At 37.6% G+C, this 24,924-nt stretch overlaps 1 protein-coding gene across 2 annotated transcripts in view; it reads right to left on the bottom strand.

Annotated features, from left to right (window-relative positions):
• Positions 1-12,601: 12,601 nt before the first annotated feature.
• The window catches only part of LOC114133258 (calsyntenin-2), a 285,154-nt gene continuing 272,831 nt past the window's right edge, over positions 12,602-24,924 (bottom strand). For both annotated transcript variants that reach the window (XM_027999001.1, XM_027999002.1), the window contains 5 exons: positions 24,200-24,370; positions 23,969-24,114; positions 21,998-22,121; positions 17,177-17,361; positions 12,602-16,023 (listed from right to left, as the gene is read on the bottom strand). In XM_027999001.1, the coding sequence (XP_027854802.1) occupies positions 15,814-16,023; positions 17,177-17,361; positions 21,998-22,121; positions 23,969-24,114; positions 24,200-24,370 (836 nt within the window). In that variant the 3' untranslated portion in view covers positions 12,602-15,813. The remainder of the gene's footprint in view (positions 16,024-17,176; positions 17,362-21,997; positions 22,122-23,968; positions 24,115-24,199; positions 24,371-24,924) is intronic.

The following is a 24,924-nucleotide window of genomic DNA, read 5'->3' as shown; positions in this document are numbered from 1 at the left end:
ACACAGAAGCAAAGTCCATGTAAATAAGTTGATCTTGCCTCTGTAATGTGCTGCAAACAATTTATATACGCTGGTTTGCTGGCACACACTATGTGTAGATATTCATAATATGTCAAAAGTGAAGAGACAACTTGTTTTCAGTTCAGTAAGTTTGGAATGTGGCAACAGCTTTAAACATCTGTAGTAGAAGTGATTGAACTAGATGGCAAAATATCAACAAAATCTGGCTCATTAAAAACCCTTATATATTTTTTCCTGCGAAGAGTTTTTGCGGCACTAGTGGCTCGTATTGTTTCTACAGTAGACAGACAGGAAGGAGGGTGAGGAGAAGACATGCGGCAAAGGTCGTCAGGACCGGGAGTCGAACCCGCGACGTCCACATCGAGGACTAAGGCCTCCAAACGTGGGGCGTGCTAACCCCCTGCGCCACCACAGCCACTGTGTAGTATGCAGGTTATTCAGTGCTGCATTCACTTGCAGTCAGACATTTGTTAATGAATTATTTAAACACTTGTTCAGACGGCACATGTGTTGTTTACATTAAACAGTGTAATTAAACGTGTTGATTTTTTTAACTCGTTTTTTCTGCAGTTTTCTTCAATGCAGGTCTTATTTCAAACTGGCGCAGAAAAGTGGCAATTTGATTAGTTGAAAGAACTGGCAAATAAAAATAAGGTGGAAAATCAGCCTTTCACATTTATCTGTATGGTTTTGCTTTCAGTCTCTGTTTTACAATTTTATTATTTTAACTTTTTCACACTGTTTATCTCCGTAAACATAAACTCTTCTGGCAAAAGCAAGGTGAAGAGTTATTTATTATATTTTGACAGTGCAACCACTTGTCTGAAGTCATGTTGGAAAGTCTCACAAGAACAAGTTTGTAAATGAAACATTCAGTATCAGCTGAAGTGGGATCCTGCTGGCCTGGATCCTTTGTGTGCCAGCTGAAACAATTGTGGGCTCTGACAGACAAATATAGCCATACATGTTCTAAAACAAGAACAGTGCATAGATCAGCAGAGCGCCTCATGGCAATCTGAATTTTCTCCAAACTATAATTTTAAGCTAAATTCCTTAGAGAGTGTCCTGTCTGTGGTGTCTCAGCTCAGGTGTCTCTGTTATCAGTGCTTTGCTGCTTTGTAATCGCAACTCGGTGAGAGTTTTCCTTAAAATGTGTCTGTAAACTTGATAAATCTTCTTTTACAGCTCAGACTTACCTCAGTCCAAACCTAAGAGCGGATGCAATCAAATACTTTAGACCTAAACAAAGTGTGGTTACAAGACTTCCATAATACGACCCCGAGTTTAGGAAATTCATTCAATATAAATCAGACATGATGAATCAGAGAATAAATGTGCTTGATCAGATTTAAAGTCAAAGATTTAAAGTTTGTTTACTTTTCATGCTTATGATTCTGATAAATAAAACAACATAAAGTGACATGTCACTGCCTGTCATTATTTTTATGGTTGTAAGAGTTTTGCCAGAGGTTATATTAAAGTGTCTGGAGTTAAAATGCTGATCCATTATGTATGTATAAGGTTACTGCTTCTCAAAGCAACATTTTAAGCATTTTAAGTAAAAGAATCACTACAGGAAACATCTGATTCTGACAACATTGATGTATTGTTATTGCCTCCCTATTAGATTCAGCGGCTCAGCCTCAGTGACGGCGCTCGCTGCAGCCAGCTTTCACAGCGCAGCTCCCAACATTCCTCGCATGGTTCTTGAACAGCCTGTTCCTCCAGTCTGGACACAGTGCTGATAACCAGACGAAAGTTGGCTCAAAATGAACAGAGATAGGAAAAGGGAAAGGAGGAGAGATGGCAGGTAGCCACTGAGTGGAGAGAAGATAGCGAAAAGAGAAAAAAAAAAAACAACCATCACAACATGATGGCGCAGAGAACAGAAACATGGGTAGCAGGGCTTTTTTTTCTGTTTTCCAAACAGCAGCCTAATGAGCTAATACGCAGTCTGAGCGTTCAATTCTAATTTCAGCAGCCCTGCTCCAGCATCTTAACGTCTATATTTAAGTGAGCATATGCATGAGTCACACTCACCTCAGCACCACACACCCCCAGCAGGAGAACTCAGTGCAAAGCCAAACAGCAACTGTTTCTTATCATCCCTTCATCTTTTCTCCCTCTGCTCTCTGCCATCACCACCCCCCTCTCTTCATCTTCTTCGTGTGTGTGTGTCTCTCGTTTTCTGTCAAACAAGCAGAGTATTGACTCCAGCAGGGTCACTTTTTCTTTCTTTTTTTTTTTCTTAAAAAAGAAAAAAGTAAACGAGAAGCAGAGCATGCTGCTGCAGAGTTCCCCGGTTTGAACTTGCTAACATGTTTCAGTCGGACCACCCGTGTGCCGTCTCAACCTTTCCTAAATGTTAACTGCTGCCTGCAAAGACAAAACACCTTTCTGCATCTGAGATGAAAAAAAAAAAAAAAAAAAAAGCCGATCCCCGGGTTCAGACACGCACAGAGATTTAATTGCAAGCCGCAGCCTTCAGGCACTATTATATTTGTGCATAGAAATCCGGTGTTTGTTCAGTGGTAGATTGATGATGAAATGCTAAAAACCAGAGGGTGACCTCATTGTTTCATCTGAACAAACACTGCAGCCCTTGTTGTCACTGACTGTGAGCCAAGGCTGTTTAATTCCTCTGTAGCTACACGTGCCCCAATGACGTCAAGCCACAAAGTGGTCTGCGCCCATCGGCCAGCGCTGGCTGCCCTGCACTGTGCCCTTTGCTTGTTGTGTAAATAGGAAAGCAGCCAATGAAAGCCAGGGATTTAGGTTTGAGGCCTTTCATGCTTCATCATCCTGATTTAGGTGACCATATCAAAAAAAACTAACTTTTCCACAATAAATTAAACATTGTTAAATGGAATTCAGTGGGTGTGAAGAACCACAAATGAATTGAATTGAAACGAACTGAAGGCTTTTCCCTCAGCAGGAAATTATTTTATATTTTATTTGAATCAAAGAAGGTGAGCATCAAGAAAGAATGCTTTTTTTTTTAACAAAATACAGTGACTTCGCTGCAAAATACACAAAATACAAAGTATTTTTGGTCTATTTTCTTGTGAAAATATTTCAATTCACTTGAAATAAGACAAAACTAACTTATAAGTAACTTTTAAGCAAAAACGGATCTTGAATTTTGAATTATTTGAAATAAATAATTCCTTTATGTTGATGAAAAAGTTCTAGTTTCATCGACAGATTGTTTCACTTATAAAATGGGAGAAATGTCTTGTAAGTGACATAATTTGCCAGCTGTACTACAGTATATTTTTTAAATCAATATTAAAGAATCACATACTTGAAACAGGCGGCTATATCTTACTGAAAAGTTAGTTTTGTCTTATTTCAAGTGTTTAATAGGTGTCTTATTTAGTGTTTTTGCAGTATTAAACTACACTTTGCCACATTTAAACTTTAGTTTATTTTTTTGTATGTTTAATGTGCCATAGCAACACAAATTAATGCAGGATTATAAATTGGCAGGAAAATGACGCATGGTTTTCATTAGAGAACAAGCAGCATCATGAAGACCAAGAAACAGGTCAGGGAGAAAAATGTTGCGAAATAAAAAGCAGGGTTGGGTTGTAAAACAAAATCCCAAGCTTAAGAACATCAATGCTCTTTTTAGTCAGCAGATGAATGGAAAGAGGACGACAGCACTTCTTTTTATTTCATTGAAAATGTTACCACATCACTTATTTTCACATATTACTTGGAGTTTCAAGGTCAATTAATTACAGAGAAAAAATGAGTTAAAAAAAAATCAACACATTTAATTGTACTGTTTAATGAAAGCTCTTCACTTTTAGATATTCCTTTGTGAATAAAACAGAGGAAACTATCTGACATTTTCTGGTTAGTTTGTCCCAAAATTCCAATAAAATACATTGACGTTTGTGGCTGTGATGTGACAATACATGAAACAGTAGGAATATGAATACTGCTGCAATGCACTCAATATTTGCTATACTGTTCATGCAGCAAGATTAAAACAAGTGAGCTATATTCCTTTATTTGTTTTATTCATTTTTTAAATGAACTATAGCAAGTAGTCAAATACACAGTTAAGCAGACAGAATGAATGTCAAAAGTGTTTTGTGTTTTCCTGATTTTGTACTGAAGTGTCACAGCTGCCACCATCTGGTTGAGTATTAGTACTGCAACATTCGGGATGGTCAAAACAACTGAAAAGTGAATCTTTTAATATAATAGTACGGATTCTGAGGCACTTTAACACTAAATCCATCTGTGTAATAGAATAAGCTCTCCAAGTCCTAAAACCGATTATTCAGGAAAGTTATTTTAATTGTGAGAATTTCCAAATTTCTTGAAAAAGAAAAAGAGAAATAATACTTTCAGTAAGTATAATACTTATACTTTCACTGCATTTATATTTAGGATATCTTACACAGTAACCCGATGACTTCTAAGGGTATTGAAGTAAAGGGGGCTGGAATATAAACGAATGCCTCACTTTTCAGACTTTTGTTTATTTTAAAAAATTGGTCAAAGCCACATTTCATTTTCCTTACACTTTTATTAGAATTCACTTTGCGACAATTGAAGAGGGATGGAAACTTTTGAAAGGCATTGTAAATCGCTTCTACGTATTAAACTGTTTATTTCATAGAAGCTTAAAATGAAACCATAGATGATCCAAACTAAATCTACCAATTTCCATTTCTCTCTTCTTTTCTGTTTTTTTTTCTCTTCTGTCTTCAGTTCTGCAGCCGGATGCATGTAAATAGATCCCTGTAAGAGTCCTCCGGGATGTCTCAGTTCCAAACATCGACGCCAAAATCTGAGGCGTATAAAAGAGGTGAGACACGCAGCTCCGACCAGACCTTTTCTCCAGGAGGAAAAGCGCAGCTGGAGTAACATTAATAATGCCTCAGTTAGCTGTAAATCTCTCAGTGAGGCATGGCAGTGAAGCAGCATGCACAACAGCAGGAGCCTCAGCCATCTGTACAAAAACTCATGCAAAAGGATGTGAAATCTTCCACTCTTGGAAACGTCTCCACCTCGGAAAGCAGTGATGTTTCAGTACGTTAAAGGCCGAGTACCTCTTCTTCTGTTCAGTGTCTTTCTCTTATTCCCATTTCAATTAGTTAAAAATGAAAAGTTGGATTTTATTTGTATATACAGTACAGACCAAAAGTTTGGACACACCTTTTAATTCAATGAGTTTCCTTTATTTTTATGACTATTGACATTGTAGATTCACACTGAAGGCATCAAAACTATGAATAACACATGTGGAAATATGAACTAAACAAAAAAATGTAAAACAACTGAAAATACCCCTTATATTCTAGTTTCTTCAAAGTAGCAACCTTTTGCTGTGATTACTGCTTTGCACACACTCTGCATTTTCTTGATGAGCTTCAAGAGGTAGTCACCTGAAATGGTTTTCACTTCATAGGTGTGCCCTGTCAGGTTAATAAGTGGGATTTATTGCCTTATAAATAGTCATGAACATAAAGAAAACCCATTGAATTAGAAGGTGTGTCCAAACTTTTGGTCTGTACTGTATATATACAGTATATATATATTTTTAACAAGTGTGCTGAAGTTGAAGCAGCCACCATATAACCTGTATGTGACGACCTTCCTTTTTGAGAGGCTCAGCTTGTTTTTCAGGCCCGACTCCCATGTTATCCCTGTAATTAGAGCAAAGTGGATTAAAGTGTACTTGACTGTGAAATGGCGTGTTGCTGCTGCCCACTGGAGTGTGAGGAACTGTAATTGTCGGACAGTACGCACCAGATGTGTGGAATCCCTTGTTTGAGTTTAAGAAGTGATTATGAAATCAAGTTTACATGCTGAATTTAGACTCATTCAGGAACGAGAGACAAACCATGTTCAGCAGACCAAGTGAAGCTCTGTGGCCATGAAAATATACAGTGGTGTGAAAAAGTGTTTACTTTCTTCTTGATTTGTTTTGCATAGTTTTACAGTTCAGTGTTTCAGAACATCAAACTACTTTAAATTCAAAGACAACACAACTAAATATTTTTTTTTTAAATGAAAGTGTCTATTGAGAGAGAAAAAAAATCCAAACCTACATGTCCTGTGTAAAATAAAGTGTACGTTAAAAGGCCTGGTACCTCTTCTTCTGTTCAGCATCCTGAACCCAATAACTGGTGGGTTGCTGTGGAGGAATTTTGGCCCACTCATCTTTACAGAATTGTTGTAATTTAGCTTTTTTAAAGCCATGCCACACCATAACAATAGGATTCAGGACATGAGTTTGACTAGGCCACTCCAATTTTGTCATTTTTCAGCCATTCAGATGTGGATTTACTGGTGTATTTTGGATCACTGTTCCGCTGCAGAAACCCAGTTGGTTTGAGCTTATTTTAGGATCTACTACAAGCCAGTAACAAGTACTACCATTTACATTATCACCATGACATACATGCTGTTTCAAAGCATCAAAGCATAAAGTAATAAAATCAGCTAGTAGATCATGACTCACTGTCAAACACAACTGTAATTAACAAAACTCTTGTCACGGTCTTTCAGCACCGCCATTAGTTCACCTTGTGTCACTTGCTTTATCAGTTTAGACTCTTGCTGGAAGTCATTCCAAGAAGAGGGGGCGGCAAATTTTAATGATCTCTTATCCAGATCTGTTCTAACTCTGGGAACACAAACGAAGAAAGGCCTGAGAATGTAGTATATATCTGTTGTGGGATCCAATCATAAAAGTATGTCAGGAAAGAGAGAACTAGTCCCAGTATGCATTTGTGCACAAAAGGAACATATGTGGTGTCTACAAACAGAAAGAGGAGATCGGCCGGTGGCTGCATGCACAATATATCTTGAGATATTGTTCAGGTGAATTCACACTCAACATTTCATCATAAGCCAAAAGAGGAAGGAATGTTATTGATCAGATTTGCCTGTAAAACAGGCCTTTTTTTTCCTGTAAAAGAAACCTGGTTAAGGTTTTATTTAGACAGAAGATTATTTATGTGGGCTGCACAGTGGCGCAGTTGGTAGCTGTTGCCTTGCAGCAAGAAGGTCCTGGGTTCGATTCCCGGCCGGGGTCTTTCTGCATGGAGTTTGCATGTTCTCCCTGTGCATGCGTGGGTTCTCTCCGGGTACTCCGGCTTCCTCCCACAGTCCAAAAACATGACTGTTAGGTTAATTGGTTTCTCTAAATTCTCCCTAGGGGTGAGTGTTGTGTGTGAATGGTTGTTTGTCCTGTATGTCTCTGTGTTGCCCTGCGACAGACTGGCGACCTGTCCAGGGTGTACCCCGCCTCCCGCCTGGAACGTAGCTGGAGATAGGCACCAGCAACCCTCCCGACCCCATTAGGGACAAGGGTGAACAGACAATGGATGGATGGATGGATGGATTATTTATGTGCTCCTTGGGACTCAGTGGTATCATTCACCACCTTGACAGCAGCTGCAGTTGTATTGTGCTGCTTCCTGACACCAGACTGACAGTCTGACAAAACATCCTTCAAATCTGAAAAAATCTATAACGGGGGTCTTCAGATCCAGCCCTCGAGGGCCGGTGTCCTGCAACTTTTAGATGCGTCCAGCTTCAACATGTCCGAGTCAAGTAATGAGGTCTCTGGAGAACTTGACTCCATACTGGGAAAGTAATTCAGCCATTTGATTCAGGTGTGTTAGACCAGTGACAACTGACTGCAAATGGCTTCCTCTAGTCCTCTGTCAAGCCACATTACTTCCCTGCATATTTTAAATACAGGGAATAAAACGAATCCTTGTGCTGAGGAGTTAACTCTCCTGTGGTGTCCCATGCAGATCTGAGGAAGAAGTATACATCTTCATGTCTGTGCTCTGCTGCAGTGTATTGACAATGAAAAAAAAAGGAAAAAGTTTCCCCTAATGAACCGTCACTCTCAGTTACCAAGCAGAGGTTGGTTATTTCTACTCAAACAGCACTTTATTAATCTTTTCAATGAGAAAATGAGAACAGCTGACACGTGTCACAAACGCTCATTGTCTGATTATTCCAGATTCATAGAGTCACTACTTTCTTATTCTTGAGATTTCTCACAAGCATTGGCTCGGCATTGTAGTTCAAAATTAGGATGATCAAACCTTGCATATATAGAAGCGTTCCACCCTAAACTATCTGGTACCTCTCGCATCTGTGAACTTTCCTTGAGTTCCAGCGTGAAAAAAATGCAATGAGCTTCACATGAATCCAACTACAGCTGCAAAAAGCAAAGTGAATATTCTTTTTAGGTTGTACAACCAAAGAGAAGCTACTTCCAAAGTTCCACAAACAGCATCCAAATGCGTTGGACCAGTAACTGTGTAACATTTCAAGTGAAAAGTAATGGTTCTTTTGCAAAAAATATGGTCTATTATTTGTTTTGAACTGCAATGTTGTTTTGGACAGTACTTTTTAACTCCTTTATGAATTTTAGTAAACAAAAGTGAACCAAAAGAAAAATAAAAAAATAGATGAGTAATACAATTACCTAAAGAGATCAGTTGATAATGAGAGCCAAATCTGCAGCTGTGTCGGAAGTGTTTTTCCATACTTTCACTTCTATTCACAGTGTATCTGTGGACAAAAAGCATCTCATTCACACTTTTAACTAAAACTACCCAGAAAAGAACAGCGGCTCTAATCATTCCCAAGCAGGACAGTACTACATGTACTCAGTAGGAACTGGAAGGATTTTCACAGATTATGATAATGTTGGAGGATCAAGCTAAGCTCTTGGCTGTTTACACAGAACAGTATTTTCTGTTCTCCACTGTGGATTTGTGTGAAGTGCTGGTTTGTGCTGCTTCTTCAAAGTGAGCTTCCACACACTCCAGTTTATCTGGCTACCAAGCTAAAAACTTAAGGATAAGAATAAAAAAGAAGTAGTTCTTTTTAAGCTATAATTTAGCAGTCCAGCGATGCGCATTATCCAGCCTCCTGGGTTTACGGACCCATTACCCGCTTCAGTTAGGATTTTTTTGAAAACACTATTTTTTGATTGGGTTGCAATTTTAAAAATTTTAGTCAGTTAATAAGATAAAATTAAATAAAAAGTACCAGCACCAGCTCATTCAAGTAGATTAATTAGTATTGTAAATTTATTAGTATCAAAGCAATTATGATACTGAGATCTGGTGAAACTCGCACAGTCAAACCTTTTTCCAGTCATTGCTAAAGATGCATTGATTACAAATAAATTCCTTCGAACAGCATTATGGAAACACCATTGTTATCACAATATCTAAAAATATTTGCTCAACTCACTTCAAAAGCTTAGTGTCAAAATAGAGCTGCACAATTTAAGGAAAGCATAACTTTACAATATTTGTTAATTTTGCAAAGAGAGTTCTGTGATGACTAATGAATGTTTCCCTCTGTACTGTTTGTGTTCCACCATCAAAGTCTCTTCTTCACGCTCCGCAAAACATACAATTCTCAATTCTCACTAAGATTTCTATTAGTTGTGGGAATAAAGGTCAGTTGAAGCTAATTTTAGTGGCCAAATGTATTATGGGAAAGCAGAATTTAATTGAGTCTGACTATAGCCTTCCAAATATTGTATCCCTTTGTCATTCTGGAACATCCTGACATTGTGATAATGATTGTAAATCAATATACAGTATATATATCAAATGATACCCCATCCTTTTCCAGAGGGTTAATATTGGACACATTAAACCAAGAAGTTGAATAGTAAAACTTTTTTGCCATAGTTATTGGTGGATAATTTGATTATCATGTGAGCCAGATTTGAATCATATTAATTTTCTTGTAACAATGATTTATATAGTACGTTTCCAGTCATAGTAACCTTAGCTCAATCAATACCCAGCTTGCATGGGGTCAGAAAATACAGAGTATAAGCAGTTTTGAAGCGTTCTCTGCTTTGCTACTAGAGTTGTGCTGCAGGACACTGTCTGGCCGGCATGAGGGCCATCGCTCACCGTGGGAACCAAACAGTGTTGCATCAACTTCACATTTTCCACAGTGAAGGAATTCAGAATTTTTCAAATTCCCTGCACACCTCAGAGATCCCTCTGCTGTTGCATTAAACTATCAGCTTGACCCTTTCTCTGGCTCAAAATGTTTGTTCTGGTCATGATTAAATTTTTGTTTTCAGTTAACTTCTTGTGTTAAATTATGTGTGCCTCTCTTTGTTTAAAAGAGATGTGCTTTATAATCTATTTCTCTGTTCAGGGTTACAGTGAAGGCTATATGCTGGACTGAAAAGCTACATAATGAATAATACATAAGAGAATGAGGCTCCGTTTGAGGCAAGTTGAGCTTCATTATTCATGTTCATGTGTCAACCTTCACTGGCATGATGCCTCAGTCATGCTCTGATTTCACAGCCTTTGCTGCAGAATACTCTAATGTGAGCTTTGAAGGCAGCAAAATGGCCACTAGGTTACAGAATTACAAATTATTTCACAACAATGAGTAGGAGGATCTCCTCGGCTTTTTTCTAACAGTGTAATTCTGATTGGTTTAAATAGGAGAGAGGTCTTGAAAGAGTGTTTCTCTGTACTGTACTTTTTAACCACTAGATGGAAACATTCCATTAGATATTGATGGAAGTTATTCCAGCATTGAGGCTCAAGAGATGAATAATGATAGGCTTTACTGTATGTGTACATTTGATTGTAAGCAAAATGAGAAAAAAGGGAAACAGAACTGATATTAAAACTGTTTCTTGTTCAGCCAATAAGTCAATCCTATTCATGTTTTCATTATGCTTGTTCCTATACCAGCTTTCTTACACATTATGACCAAACACAGTCAACTGGAGTATCATTAACAAGTTTGATTCAAAAAGTCAATTCAGCAAAGGCAAATTAACAAATCATATTGATTTATTCTGCACAGAAGAATATATTTCTGGCAAAAGATGACTAATTGTACAGCTAATGGAAACATAAAATTCAGCTTCTCTTTAAAATTCAATGTTATGTAAATTACATATATAATAGTTTTGCTTCCTGAATAAAATTACTGAAATAAATTGACTTCTTAGATGCTGTATGTGACACAGTTGCCTCATAGCAAGAAGTTGCTGGGTTCAAATCATTTTTCAAGGACTTCACATGTTCTCCCTGCACATTTTCTTTAGGTGTGTGGGGGTGTGCATGTGTGTGTGTGCACATGGTTATTTGTTCCATATGTCTCCGTGTTGCCCTGCGATGGACTGGCGATGTATACAGGTTGTATGGGTAATTTCAAAATATAAAATAATTTCAGAACTGAAACAATTACTAATTTCACCTCTGAATTCTAATTCATTTCAAAACTAAAGCTGGGATGGAGATCCTCCAGGCTAATTTAAGTGAGGCAAAATTTACTGTTTGCCATCAAACTTCAAGGTTTAGATGCAGGTTATTATTTTCCAGATGATAGAAACTTTAGGCTGTCATAACCAGCTTGGGAGAAACTTTCACCCACATCATTATGTGTTGTATGTCCGTAGTTATGCAGTGACGTAATTTGTTCACCCTGCGTCTGGAGAGTGCACGGATCACGAGGAGCTTATCGAGTTGATCACACTTGAACCCTCTAGACATGGAACTAGTGATGTGTTTTTTTTACCTTTGTAAAGAGTTTAGTTTTGTTATTTTATCATTCACTTAGTGATCTCAGGCGGTTTCGCATTTCAACAAAATGACAATCATGTCAGTGTTCAATATATGCCATTCTTAACTGTGTTGGTCCCAAGATGTTCTATAAAATCAGTGTTTGCTTTAATTGTTTCACGTTGCCAAAAGTTCTGTCTGGTGCTGGGAGCAAAAATCCACCTTTCTGAATTCATTAAGAAGGTGTTACTGTGATTAATTTGGCAATCCCAAGCTAATAACAAAACTGCCTGCTGCAGCGAAAGCAAAGCCAGTCAGCCAGAACTAAAACAAACACCCAACAAAAATACCCAGACTGTTTGCTATGGGGAGAGCAGCCAGGTTTATAGGCTGGGAACATTGGCCCAGCTGCTCCCAGTCTGCAGCTGGTTCCAGGTTTTCAATTTACGTACATAAATAGAGAATCCCAATTAAAACCTTTTTAAATAATCCAAATTGAAGTCCCTGTCTAAACTTAACTACAAACTTCTGTTTATATCTGTAGTTCTAATGACTAAACCTTTAATTACACAGGCCAACATCACCAAGGACGTCCATGTCTTAAAGTTGTATTTTCAAGAACTACAATTAGATTTTTTTTTTAACTTTTAGTAGCTCAAAACAAACAAAGCAAAGCACTGTGTAAATCATCTAAAATAATTGCTAATATTTTGAAATAGATGTTTTCTATTCCATTGGCCTAAATACAATAATTCCTTCTCAGCAGCTCGAACACAAAAATTGTTGCTATATTTAGGTGTAACGGTGTACTGGTAAAATGGCAGGCAAAAAATAACTACTTAAGAATTATGCAATTTGCAGCAAGGCTTTAAAAGTTACACAATGGAATTTGAGCACTAATTATGCTCCATATAGCAACTTTTACAATAACTCAGAATCCACTGCACAGTGAACCTTATGGATGGTGTTTTCCATCCATAATGCAGAAACACTCACTCACTACACACACCAGAAAAAGTTCCCACAAATGATTCAAAAACAAGTTTTTATTGGCCAATTTACAGAAAGTGCTGTAGTGACCATTCCAAAGAAAAAACGAACAAAGAGTCCAAAAAACAAAACCAAAAACAAAAAAAAATTTACACGTTGTACAAGGTTTCAATGTTAATTCCAATGTCCTCTTCTAAAACAAACGTCAGGACAACACTGAGGATCGGGCCGATGCAAAATCCACCAAAGCTTTAAATTGGGGGTGCGGGAGGGGAGGTGATATCACAAGACCAGGTTTCAAGGCAGATGAGGAAAATTCCTAAACAACATATGAGAGCTTTACATGGAGATACAATAGAGCTTACGGTACACACATACAGTAGATTTGCCCTCAAGAACTTGAGGCTCACCAGAGGCCTCTTTCCAGCAAAAAAACTTTAATTTTTCCTCATAGGACTGGTTTATCTGCTATCAAACGGTACAACCAGACTGGGTCAGGATGCCCACAGTCAGAGATTAATGCCCTTTCACTTTGATATGAAACAACTTTCATCTGAGGTCTTTGAGTAAGTGAAAAGTGACTCATGAAATGTGTATTCATTTTGTTTCCACTTCTGCACCAGACTATTTCTCCATTTTGTAAGTGGAGGCAAATGCAATAGCATTGCATACTCCTGCAGTATATTTATAGACCTACTGCAAATATTTATGACAATAGCACACAAGAAAATGACAACCTTTTGTTTAAATGACTAAATTGACTTTAAATGACTTTGGACAATGTGCAGTTGATTTGATAAACGATTTAGAAATAGAACAGTTACTTGACAAGTTTAGAATTTCTCTCTCTGGTGTCATTTTATTGCAGCTATAATTTAATGTCATGTGTTATATTTTTGTATTTAAGTTTGTGATTTGGTAAGGAAATGTGTAGTGAAATAGGCTTCTTCAGTTGGACAATTATTTTTATGGCCACTAGGTGTCATACTAGAGCTGCAGATCTTCGGTTCAGAAACAAGAGTCAAAACTAACACAATTCGGACAATTCAAGGTTGTAAAATTTTTTTCACAACAAGACTGACTCAAATTGAATCTTATTCAGCTTCCCAACCTCTGAAAGAACATGTGTTTCGTCACCCTATACTTACAGAGGCAGTCACAGATGCCCTGCAATGACCCCAAGTCAACATCAGCTTACAAGTAAAGTTTTTTAACACCAAACAATTCTACTCAAAATGTTCTACCCTTTATAATCAGTTACTGGATCATATCTAAGTATTCCCTGATCATGCTAATCTCAAGTGGAAGTTAATGGAAAGAAGACTCAGAGTTAACTATTTTAAGTATCGCTAAGACGTTAGAAACGTAACAGGCAGCAAAATAATTAGTAAGAAGCTATTAGAAAGGCAACTGTATGTTCAGCCGACATTTCCAAGCCTTTTCTTCAAACTTTATCAACAGAGAGTTAGACTGCTGGTTGTTTCCTTTCTTTTGATGTTTTGTACTTAATCAGTTTTAGGAATCAACTTTTTTGGGGGTGCAAAAACCGGAGCTGCCTACCACGGTATGTCATTTTTACAGCAGTGGAATCTTTTTTAAAATGGCAAATAGAGCCAACTTTAGATATCAGCAAGGCTTAAGTTGATAATTTAACTTCTGACCTTTCAACCTCTGTCTCTATGGTGAATATGTTAAAGACAGCTTAAAACGTCAACTTCAAATCCTTTTGCTTGGGATGTCACCTAATATAATTCAAGAAGACTCAAAGCTGTAAGATAAAACATTTTCAGTGAAAGTTGTTGATAATGGCGGCTATAATCTGTATTTTTGAGAGAAAGTTTCATAAAACGACAGCTTGAAATTGAAGTATCTACAGAGACAGTCGCACATACATTTGAATTAAAGTCAATGTCAGCTGCAATGACCTTGTCCTGGAGCTAAACCACAAAAAGTATAAAAGGCCTTAGCATTCTGCAAAAAGCAGGATTTGTAAAGACCAGTTGGTGACAATTTATTTATATCAGTGAGTAAATGGCATTAAGTGAAATGGGATTTAAATTTGCAATACCGAGTCCAACTGCAAAGCCTTGACACACATTACTTACTGGTGATACTAAGACAGCAGGAAGAGGATAGATAATAATATTGTGTCATTCTAGTTCTAATCTGATTTCTTAATACTGGTGACGCTTGGTGTTTTGTTGCTTTTGTCTTGAATTAAGGAGATGTGAGAAAAACTTTCAGACAAAATGATCACTTTATTTCACTTGTTTCTCTGAGGTCTCTCCATCTTAGGCCAGTAAAGAGGTTTTGAGATGCTTCACCATTTCAAACATAAAGAAATTCTGTTGTGGATCCCAGTTAGTCTTGGAACCAGTTTGGTTGGGGAAAAAAAGCAACCTTTGGGTTGTATTCTTGCAGGCTAAGGGATCAGAGTGTGTCCGTACATTTGAACAGGTGACGTGTGCTGTGTACAGGTGAAGAGAGGAGGGTTGTTGAACATTTCAGGACGGTGATAAAGGAGAAGGATGAGGAGGGGTGTCACTTACTATACTTGATATTTACAAGAAGGGAGCGTATAAAAATGTACAAGGAGACTCCTCTTCTATTCTCAAAAACCCAGAACGTAGAGCTGGCTGCTAATTCGACATGACATCTGAAACAGCACATTGATCTTTTTTTTTCTTTGTTTTTTTAAAATACCATTGAAAATATGCTTTTTCTGTAAAATCACCTGGCTTTGCCATATTGGCTAGAATAAAGACAAATAATAAGTATACAAACCAAAAAATAGTCTCATTTTCTTTACTTTTGCAACTCATCTTTTTCTTAAATAAAGGCTGTTTTGCATTTTTAATGTGGGGACATCAGAAATCTTACTGTGGAATTTTACACATCAAACTGGATAGATGGGACCGAGTCGACAAAAAATGGGTTTCTTACAACTTGTTCTCACAGAAGACAGTAGAAATGAGGGAGAGCTATCATCTCTCCGAGAATGACCCAGATTTGCAGAGCTTTGTTGTTTGAGAAGCAGTTCTAGCGCCCCATTGTTTCTCTGATCTGCATTTGTTTGTGTTTTCATACAATCTTCCACTAGGGGGCAACAATACTTTATTTTTCAAGCACTTGAAGTCCCTTTTTGTTGTTGTTTACAGCCATCTGATGTGGGATTTCATCGAGGATGTGTTACAGAATGCGTGTGTGTGCGCGTGTGTGTGTCAGAGGGCGTGTGTGTGAATGTGTGTTTTCAATAGCATATTGTTGGTTTGTCCCATCTTTGGGGCTTCTCACTTGAGCGTTGCATCCTGGGTAGCTGGACGTCCACTTCCTCCTCACTGTCATCTGATTCATCGCTGGTGACCTCTTCGTCCTCTTCATCCTCATCATCTTCCTCCTCCTCTTCATCCTCTTCCTCCTCACTGGCCTCTTCCTCTCCTGCAGTGTGGTTCTTCAAATTCTGTGGTGACAAAAAGACAACCCTTTTTTTTCTTATTGTCCCAGATTGAAGAACACTAAACTTCTTTCTTTAGCTTTAGGTGAGAGTCATATAAATTATTATATCAGAATAATGATATATATATAGATATATATATATATATATATATATGTATGTAAACCTGGTCTTTTTTCTTCAAATGGCCATTATGGCCAAAAAACACAATTTTAGTTTCATTGGACCATAGTACATGTCAAAATTAACATCCTGGTCCTTTATTGCCTTTCTAATTAACTGACAAATTTCCCCCTGATATTTTTTGATGTCATTTTACTTTTGCATGATTTGACGCAACGAAGCAGTGCACTTATTTTAAATAAATCAATCAGAACTTCAGACTTTAAAAATAGAAAACTCTTCTGACAAATATTGTGCTTATAATTCTTGCATTTTGCAAGAACAACAGAAGTGGCAAAGACAACACCATCAGCAGAAATCACCCCAATAAACCACTTATCCATTTAGCCTTCCTGCTGTATGCTGAAGTTAACTAGCTTTGCTAGCTCTGACTGCTAGGAAGGAAAAAATAACATTTTTGCAATCAATAAACACTTTAGTTAAGTGCTAACTGTGACAACAAACTTGTTGGTGTGGAAGTTGTTAATGAGAGAAGAGGACAAAAAATTTGCTATTTTCAATGTTGGTTTTAAAACTAAAAGTAAAAGAAACACAAATACAGAAAGATGCAATTAACAGACAACAGCATGTTTTCTAGGAAACATGCATTGATACTGATATCCATAGTTAATAATAATAACTGTGCTTACTGTATCGCTAATGTGCAATAGACAGTCTAAAAGGTCAACTCTGTAATCATTATGTTTTTGTTATAAAATATTTAAAAAAACATGCTGTACTAAGGAAATTAACAACTTACTGCTGGAAGGCTTCAAATAAATATTTTGAGCACTGCAAATCAAAATCGTCCAAACTTCAATCAGCAGGTCAAAATTTTATGAAAACTGAAGAATCTCTGATTGGTGCATCTTGGCTCAGCAACATACACCAAAGGACTAATGCTGGAGTTAAATTTCACTAATTTACAGCTATAGCCTGGAGAAAGTCTTATTTATCTTGCAGACATTCTGATCATCGACATTCTCTTCACTCCTACCTCCATGGGGTTGACTGTAATCGTCAGAGCAGAGTCGTCCCAGTTTGTTTCTGCCTCCTTAGCCGTTTCCCCCTGCTTCACCTCCTGCTGGTGGGTCATGTGGATGTGGTATATGCCCAACACCACCACTGCCACCAGGGCGGCGATGCACATGACGATCACCACCGTGGCAGCGCTTGGGACACCTGAGGACAGAAGGAGAGGAAGCAGATTCCCTTTCTCATTTTGTACTATTTATTTCTTTATCTTTTTTATGTAGGTATGTACTGTATATGTACAGTATATTGTATATACACATAACCTGCATTTTAACTCGAGTAGAGCAAATCTCAATCTCGTAATCTGTTGATGACAATGACAAATAAATCTTATCTTATCTTATCAGATGAGGTTGATGGAATGCAGAAGCAGCATGCTTCTCTGTTATAGTTGGACATAATTTAGTCTGGATTTATTTTGCTGCTAGTTAAGAAGAATAGTAGCTTAGTTGGAGATTTTTATGAGTAATTAAAAACACAGAGAAAATCAAGACACAAGTCTCAAGTTCTCTCCCCCTGCCATCCCTCTAAGTCTTAAATCAAATCCCAAGTTAACACATGAAGGTTCCGAACTGAGTCCAAAGTCCAAAGACATGCAAGTTCTGGGTCAACTCCAAGTCATAAACTTCAAGTTTATAAAGAAGAACATTGATGTCACACAGCAGTGGAAGTAATAATGGATGTCCCCCTCTATGGATCAATTTAAGGTTATTCAGGAATGGGACTCAACAGTATTGTCACAAGATCATAACCACATGAAGGAAGATAATAAAAAATACAGCACAACAAATAGCGACAGCCTTTTGCAGAGCACTGACTGCAACTCCTGTAGAAAAGTCCCTTTGGATGTGTAATCAGACTTCTTTCATAATTTCATACTTGTAATTTTCAGTTATTGTCTACATCTGGATTTACGATTTGACTTCTTCTTGTGCAGAGTTACGCCGCGTGCCTCATGTCAATGCTGGAAAAGTCAGACAAAATGCAACATGACCATTCAGCCTGTAGATGCTTTGAAACAATTTGAAACGTATCCAATTTAGTACCACACATGGATGTGGCAAAACATTGTGGGGGTGAAAAGTTTGGCATTCTGCTACTGTTTTTTTGGGTTTGCATCTAAGTTAGAACCTTTCTAGGCTCCAGGATTAGAAGTTGTTAAAAAAACATTTCCCATACGTTAGTCACTTTATGACCTTTGACTCACCAAGTCAAAGGTCATAAAGTTGCTTTCACTTTCTCTACAACTTCTGATGTTGCAGAGAAACAACATCAGAAGTTGTTGCCTCTCTACTGTGGTTGGCAGTCTACATGTTTAGCAAACTGACATTCATTAATTCATCATTTAGAATAGTTATTTTCTGTCTAGTGTTATATATGGGGTTATGGTAAATTATCATAAACTGCCTGGCAATTAATAAAGCTATCCTTAACGGATTCTAAAAAAATGTGATAGAGGATCCTCTTTATTAGTGACATATTAATTACAGAACCTTTCCACCACTGTGAGTGTCTCTGTTTCATCATAGGGTGCAGAAGAAAAGCAGGTACAACAACAGCATGCAGGATGAAGAAACACTAACAAATGGTCAGAACTGCATAGCGGTACTATTGAAATAGTTCAAGCTCAAAATAAATAATAAATCACATGTGTGAAAGTCCAAGACAAGCCCAAAGGGTTTAATGCTTTTATCAAGGCGAGTCTTGAGTCATTAAATTTGTCACTTGAGTCCACACCTCTTATCTTAAGATATTTTGTTTCAGGTTATGCAGCCATTACTCTGTGACTGTTAATTGTCTCCCTAAATCAGATTAGATCTTTATATGTCAGAATAGGCTGCTTTTATAATTTTGATTTTTTTTCTCTACTTTTTTTCGATAAATTTTAGGCTCTTCCTGAAACAAATCTGTCAAAACTAATCGTATTTTTTGCTTTATAATTGCATTTGCCTGTGAACTCTTCATAAACTCCCTCAGGTGAGTTAAAATATTTATTGCTCTTGTCAGAACTGGGTTGGTGTGTGAATCTTCAGTAATCAGTATTCTCTCCTAATTATCCACGTTCAAACTGTAAGCAGCACAAGCAGGTACTTCTTTTTCTCTTTTTTAAATCCATGCCTGAAATGAAGAGTGACGGTAAATGAATCATAAGAAAACCTTAATTTCCTACCTGGGCTCACACTGTCCCCTAATCCTGACCTTTACTGCTTTGGTTGACTCTCATTATAGACATTATGAGATGAACGTCAGTGAAAAACCTCAGAGAGATGGAAACCATAATGTAACGCATCCATATATCAGCTGAAAATATCTTTCAATTGTGACTTTTTATATATATTTAAATTGTTCAGCTTGAAAGTCTGCCTTGAAATTTTATTTTTGAGAACTATTATTCACTATTATTGATATGATCAATATCAGTATCAGTTGGCCAAGCAAACTGTGGTAAAAAAATACATATTTACAAGCAGAAGAAATCATAGGCTCTTACATTTTTTCCTTTTGCATCACATCATTATAAACTACAAACACACAATACTGGGATTTCATGTAAAAGACAAGGTAGTACTTAAATGTGAAATGCAAGTAAAAAGATTTATAACAATTTAAGTTGTCATGAATCAAATTGTTTCAATTTGTTCTCACATCATTATTTTGCACTTTGCAATTGTTTGTGTTATTTTTTGCTTTTTCTATTGTTAATTTTTTAATATATCAGCATGTTATTAAGGTCTAAATTCTGTCCTAGATTTGAACAAAACAACTGAAAGAAAAACAAAAGAAAACAAAGAGCACCTAAAAGCCAAAAGTTTGATGATATGTCAAGCTTAAACTAAAAATATCTTTATTAGCATCGGCAATAATGTCCATGTTTAATTGGTATTAGATCAATACCAAAATATGCCGTATCGCATACCTCTACTGATAACCCTTTTAGAAAAGCTTGTTGAATCAGATTTTAAGGTTAAAGTCTAGAATTAAACATTCTGAATGACGTGTGTACAGTCCTCACGGTGAGCATGCCAGTACAACTCACCATGTTTGATTTTAATGAGGTGACATAATGAATAACTCAGAGCAAAATATTTTATTCTGAAAATAGAGCAGATGCTGCTTAGCATTTTTGCATTGTGAAAAAACAAAACACAAATACTTTTGTTAAAGCAGTACAGGCTGTACCCAAATCTAAACACTGCAAATGGGTTTACTATCTAGAAGAGTTGCTTTTTGCCTCATACAAAAACAATCATATTTAAGCTACATTAGCCCTCTGATGCATGAATTATGATCCTTTGTGTCAGAATTTTTTTTCCATTTTTTAAAATTCTTTTCTTAAGGCATAAAAAAGGTAGGAAAATCTTTTTGTAAAAATAATTTATTTTTTATTTTTATGTGATCAATTGTAATTTTGTCCAAATACAAAGTTGTTATTTGAAAAATACATCAGTAGTATTGTTCCTTAGGGGTTATCTGATGTCACAATATTTTTTTTACTTGCAAGAGTCGTCTACAGTAGAAGGAGGGACCGGGTCGGTTCTCATGCTTTTTTGTCTGTCGGCCATATTGTATTATCCAAAAATAATTTCTTGCATTTGCAGCTGATGACCAGTGGTTGATGGTATATTTTATGATGCATTAGTGTCCACTTCAGTGGTCTGTGTGCATTTATAACATAAAAATCCACAGTAAGCACAAGAAAATGGCTTTTAGATAGCTGACCACTGTAGTGACCACTATGCATGAAAGTGTTAGACTTATCTCTACTTATGGAAAGCCTGTGACGAAGGGTTACAAAGGCATATCATAATGTTGCAGCACATGCTGAAGCACGACTCTGGTACTGAAGTTGTTTATTTGGTTCACTCTGATCTCCAGCCGCCTGGAAGATGCGTAACTACTCTGTGCCGGCCCTCTCTCCAGCAGTCCTTCCTGGTGAGTGGAAGCGTGTGGTTAATGAGACTACGGCTCACAGAGCACTCTTCAACTGATCATTTGATTCAGTCTAGTTTGTAGATTTTCACACCAAATTCAGGGCCTTTGATCTTCTAAGTAGCTCTTCATGCAGTAACTCAAAAGTCTCCGTTCGCACAAGTGCATCACCACCGCTCCAAGTACTCAACAGATGGCGAGTCTACAGCAGCAGGCACATGTGCCTAAAGAATTGGGAATCTCTCTTTGTTGAGTATTTAGTTTTTTGCCATACGCTGATTGCTCAGCCGCTCTCTGCCCTCTTTGTTCTTCTGACCTCCTCCACGGACACACACACAAACTCAAGCTATCTGCTCCCTTAACAGCCTCAGCCACTGAACTCTCCAGGACTCTAAGTCTGATGAATAATTAAATCACATGGGGTAGATTAAGATCGGCTCCCCTCTGCCAACCAGCGCTCTTTTTACCTCGGATCACTCGGATGCTCAGAGGGAAGAGCAAGAGTGGCGTTCGAAAGCAGCCCCTTGAGCAACAGAGTCATAAACAAACCTAGAAAAAGGAATTGAGCATTCTCTTGGATCTCTACATTTTTACCCCACAACAGATAGCTTACATGATTTTTGATTTCTTTGCCTTTTTAGTCAGGCTTTCAGAATTACTTTGATTTCAATTTTCTGAAGATCAAGTGTGGTTTTCCCGCCCATTTCATAGCAATGCAGTGCTTTGTGTTGCTCACACAAATCCCAATAAAATACATTGAAATTTGTGGTCGGAACAAAACGGAACTCTGTGTGCTGCAGTCGGCGCTTGCTTTGCTGTTTGGTACTGAAATCTTACAAACGTGTTTTCCTACCTGAAGCATGGTTGGGGTAAAGGTCGCTGATCATGGATGGGTGGTGGACCACCTGCATGTACTGAGGCGGGGCCACCATGTGACTGATGTGTTCCTCTGTTTCTGAGCTGTGCCAGACGCTCACCTGGTGGAAGGACAAACAAAATCGGGTTTGAACCAGGACTCCTGGCTTTAAATGTTTAAGCCATTCAATCCAAACAGAAGTTTCCTCCAGGTAAACTAGAAGAAAGTGAATTTTTGTTCCAGTCAGGAAGACAAACTATGACTCACTCATCAGATAAGAGCCAGCAGTTATCATGTGCAAATGTTTTTGCTGCTAGAAAAGGCTGCTTGAGCACCTAAGTGCAGCATTTGTGCACCTTGAGCTTTTGAAAACGTGTTATATAACTGAATTTGATCTTGACCTGGTGTAGAATGCTTCAGAGGAAAAAGAAATTCAAGTTGATTCTCTGTTTCCTTTCTTCATAATGTGAAACAACTGTCTGACTTCTGTTGAATGTGTACGTGTGCAACAAATTCATTTTCTCTTTTTCTCTTGAACTGCCATTTTTCCCAGTTTATGTGACAAAGAAAATGGTTGGTGTGGGTGCCCTTTAGTGCAGTTTGCAAGAAAAGTGACACATGTGAGAACTTGCTGTTACTAATAATTTTACATTTACTATTTCAAATTTTAGGATAATACCTTTTTTTTTTTACCATAAAGTTTTCTTCACTATATCATGTCATAAGAAAATGTGTGGATTCTAATGTTTACTCTCAATGACAAAAAAGTTAAAAACTCAGAACGAATGGCTTGATTTAGATCTCCAGTAATTTGGTTCACATATTAATCAGTGATCTGTATGTTAACAGTTCAATTTGCAAGAAGCTGTGACCTCCTAAGAAAACATCAGTGGATGAATCAGGAATATATCATATGGTCAATGCAGTATCCGAAGCATCAGTGAAAACAGTGAGCGAAGGGTGTGAGGATGGTTTATGATATATTTTGTTTTTACTTGGATATTGTTTCCCTCCTGAGTTCCCAAGTTCAAATTACAAGACGAATGGCCCCAGAAATTGAAAAGTCGGACCTCTCCAAACAGCTCCAACCTTTATTTCCAACATGGCAACCATAGGTAGAAACGTAGTGAAGGTTGCAGACAGTGCTCTTTGTGAGAATGTTACTTTAGTTTTCCGTTCTCTGCATGTGCACCACATTACATCTATGCTGGAACATTGACTTAAGGTGTTTGACTTATCCACAGGGACTATGTTATTATCCTTATATGGTGGCTAAAACCAAAGCACTCAGTAAAATTGTAATAATGCTGGTCTGGAGATGACAAATTTTTATTTTGATTAAGAATTACTTGTACCAACAGATTATCGAACATTGACCTTTTTGCTTTCTGGCTTAGTTGCAGATGTCAAACAATGTGATGAAAAGAGAAAACAACTATTTGGTTTCTTGTTATTTTTGCAAATGGCAATCAGCAGTAATTCTGAAAATCTGTTTTGCTGCAGCTGGTGAAAGTCATGTTCATGTTCTATTTGATGCTTGTGTAACTGCCATTATTGAGCCTATTATAATGCAGCGAGCCATTCAGACTTGCACTCTTTTTGCCTCAGCTATAGAGATTCAAAAGAAGCAGGGAATGAAGCAGTCCTCTAAAAGTGGATTTTTAAAATCCTCATTGTAGTCCTCAAAATGTCTGCCGCAAGCAGCTTCATTTCTGAGGCTATTTTCATTTAGACCTAAAGCAAACATTTAGTCGTATTTATGTTAAATTAGATTCAAACTATGTACGCCATTTTTGCTGCTTGTTATTGCCTGAGCTATCAACAAATTGATGATTTCAAGTCAAAATGACCCACAGGGGCACAATAACGGCAGGTGAAAAGCATATAAACAATAAAAAGTCTAACAAGCTACAAAGAAAACAAAAATAATATAGAAAGAAAACTCTATTAAGCTGCTGGATGGCTGACCTCAAGGGTAAACTCGTTGCTGGTGTAGCGGCCGTTGAGCTCTGAGCAGGTCAGGCGAAACCTCCTCTCTGTCAGCTGTCCGGGCTGCAGGTGGTAGTAATGTACCTGTCTGATCACCTGCTCATAGTTTGTCATGGAGTCCACGCCTACAGGGACAGTAAAGGTGCTGTTACTACAGATATTCTATACATGCAGCAGACGCAACAGAGTGGTTTTGATGTCGTCACCTACCATATATGGACATGCCGGACGTGGAGTTGGTTGCATCGAGGTGTTTTCCCAGAAGCGAGCTCAGCTGCAGCTGGAGAGATTCTTGCTTTGGATTTAGCTCCTCCCCCAACACAAGAATATCACAGTAGTCCAAGTTATGAATGATCTCCTCCAGGACGCCGGGTTGATGAGCTTTGCAAACAGAAACATTATGGTACAGTTTTACTGTCTGCCGGTTAAGCATGCAGAAGAGATATTACGCTGGCAGATACCTTTGCTATAAATTATTCCTTTACAAAGTCGGTTAAAAATATTCGGTTAGGATTCTTAAAGATTGTTTTGAACCATTTTTCAAAGGTGGAGAGATTATACATTATCTTTTGAATTTCTTTTGGAATAGTCCACAAAAGGTCAAAATCATACATAAAAGTTCAGATATGTATACTCACTAAAGTTGCATAATATGTTATGCAACTTTACACTTAATAAAGCATTACACTTCAGAATTACAGGAAAATGTATCTGCCTCGAAGCTTTGTTAAATTATATTTTATTATTTAGCCTGAGTTGTTGATGAAAGCTAAGTATTAGCAGCATAACGTCCAGTTTTCAAGTTCGGCCTGTGAGGATTTTATTGATTGATGATAATGTCCGAGTTTTTGTCATTTTACGGGGGACCAATAAGCATCCTTAAAATAAGTGGCGCGATGCCTGGAGTACGGTAGTCTTTTCTCCTCCAGGAGCTG

The sequence above is a fragment of the Xiphophorus couchianus genome, chromosome 18 (genome assembly GCF_001444195.1).
Source record: "Xiphophorus couchianus chromosome 18, X_couchianus-1.0, whole genome shotgun sequence".
NCBI lineage: Eukaryota > Metazoa > Chordata > Actinopteri > Cyprinodontiformes > Poeciliidae > Xiphophorus > Xiphophorus couchianus.
This window is presented reverse-complemented; position numbering and strand designations above follow the sequence as displayed.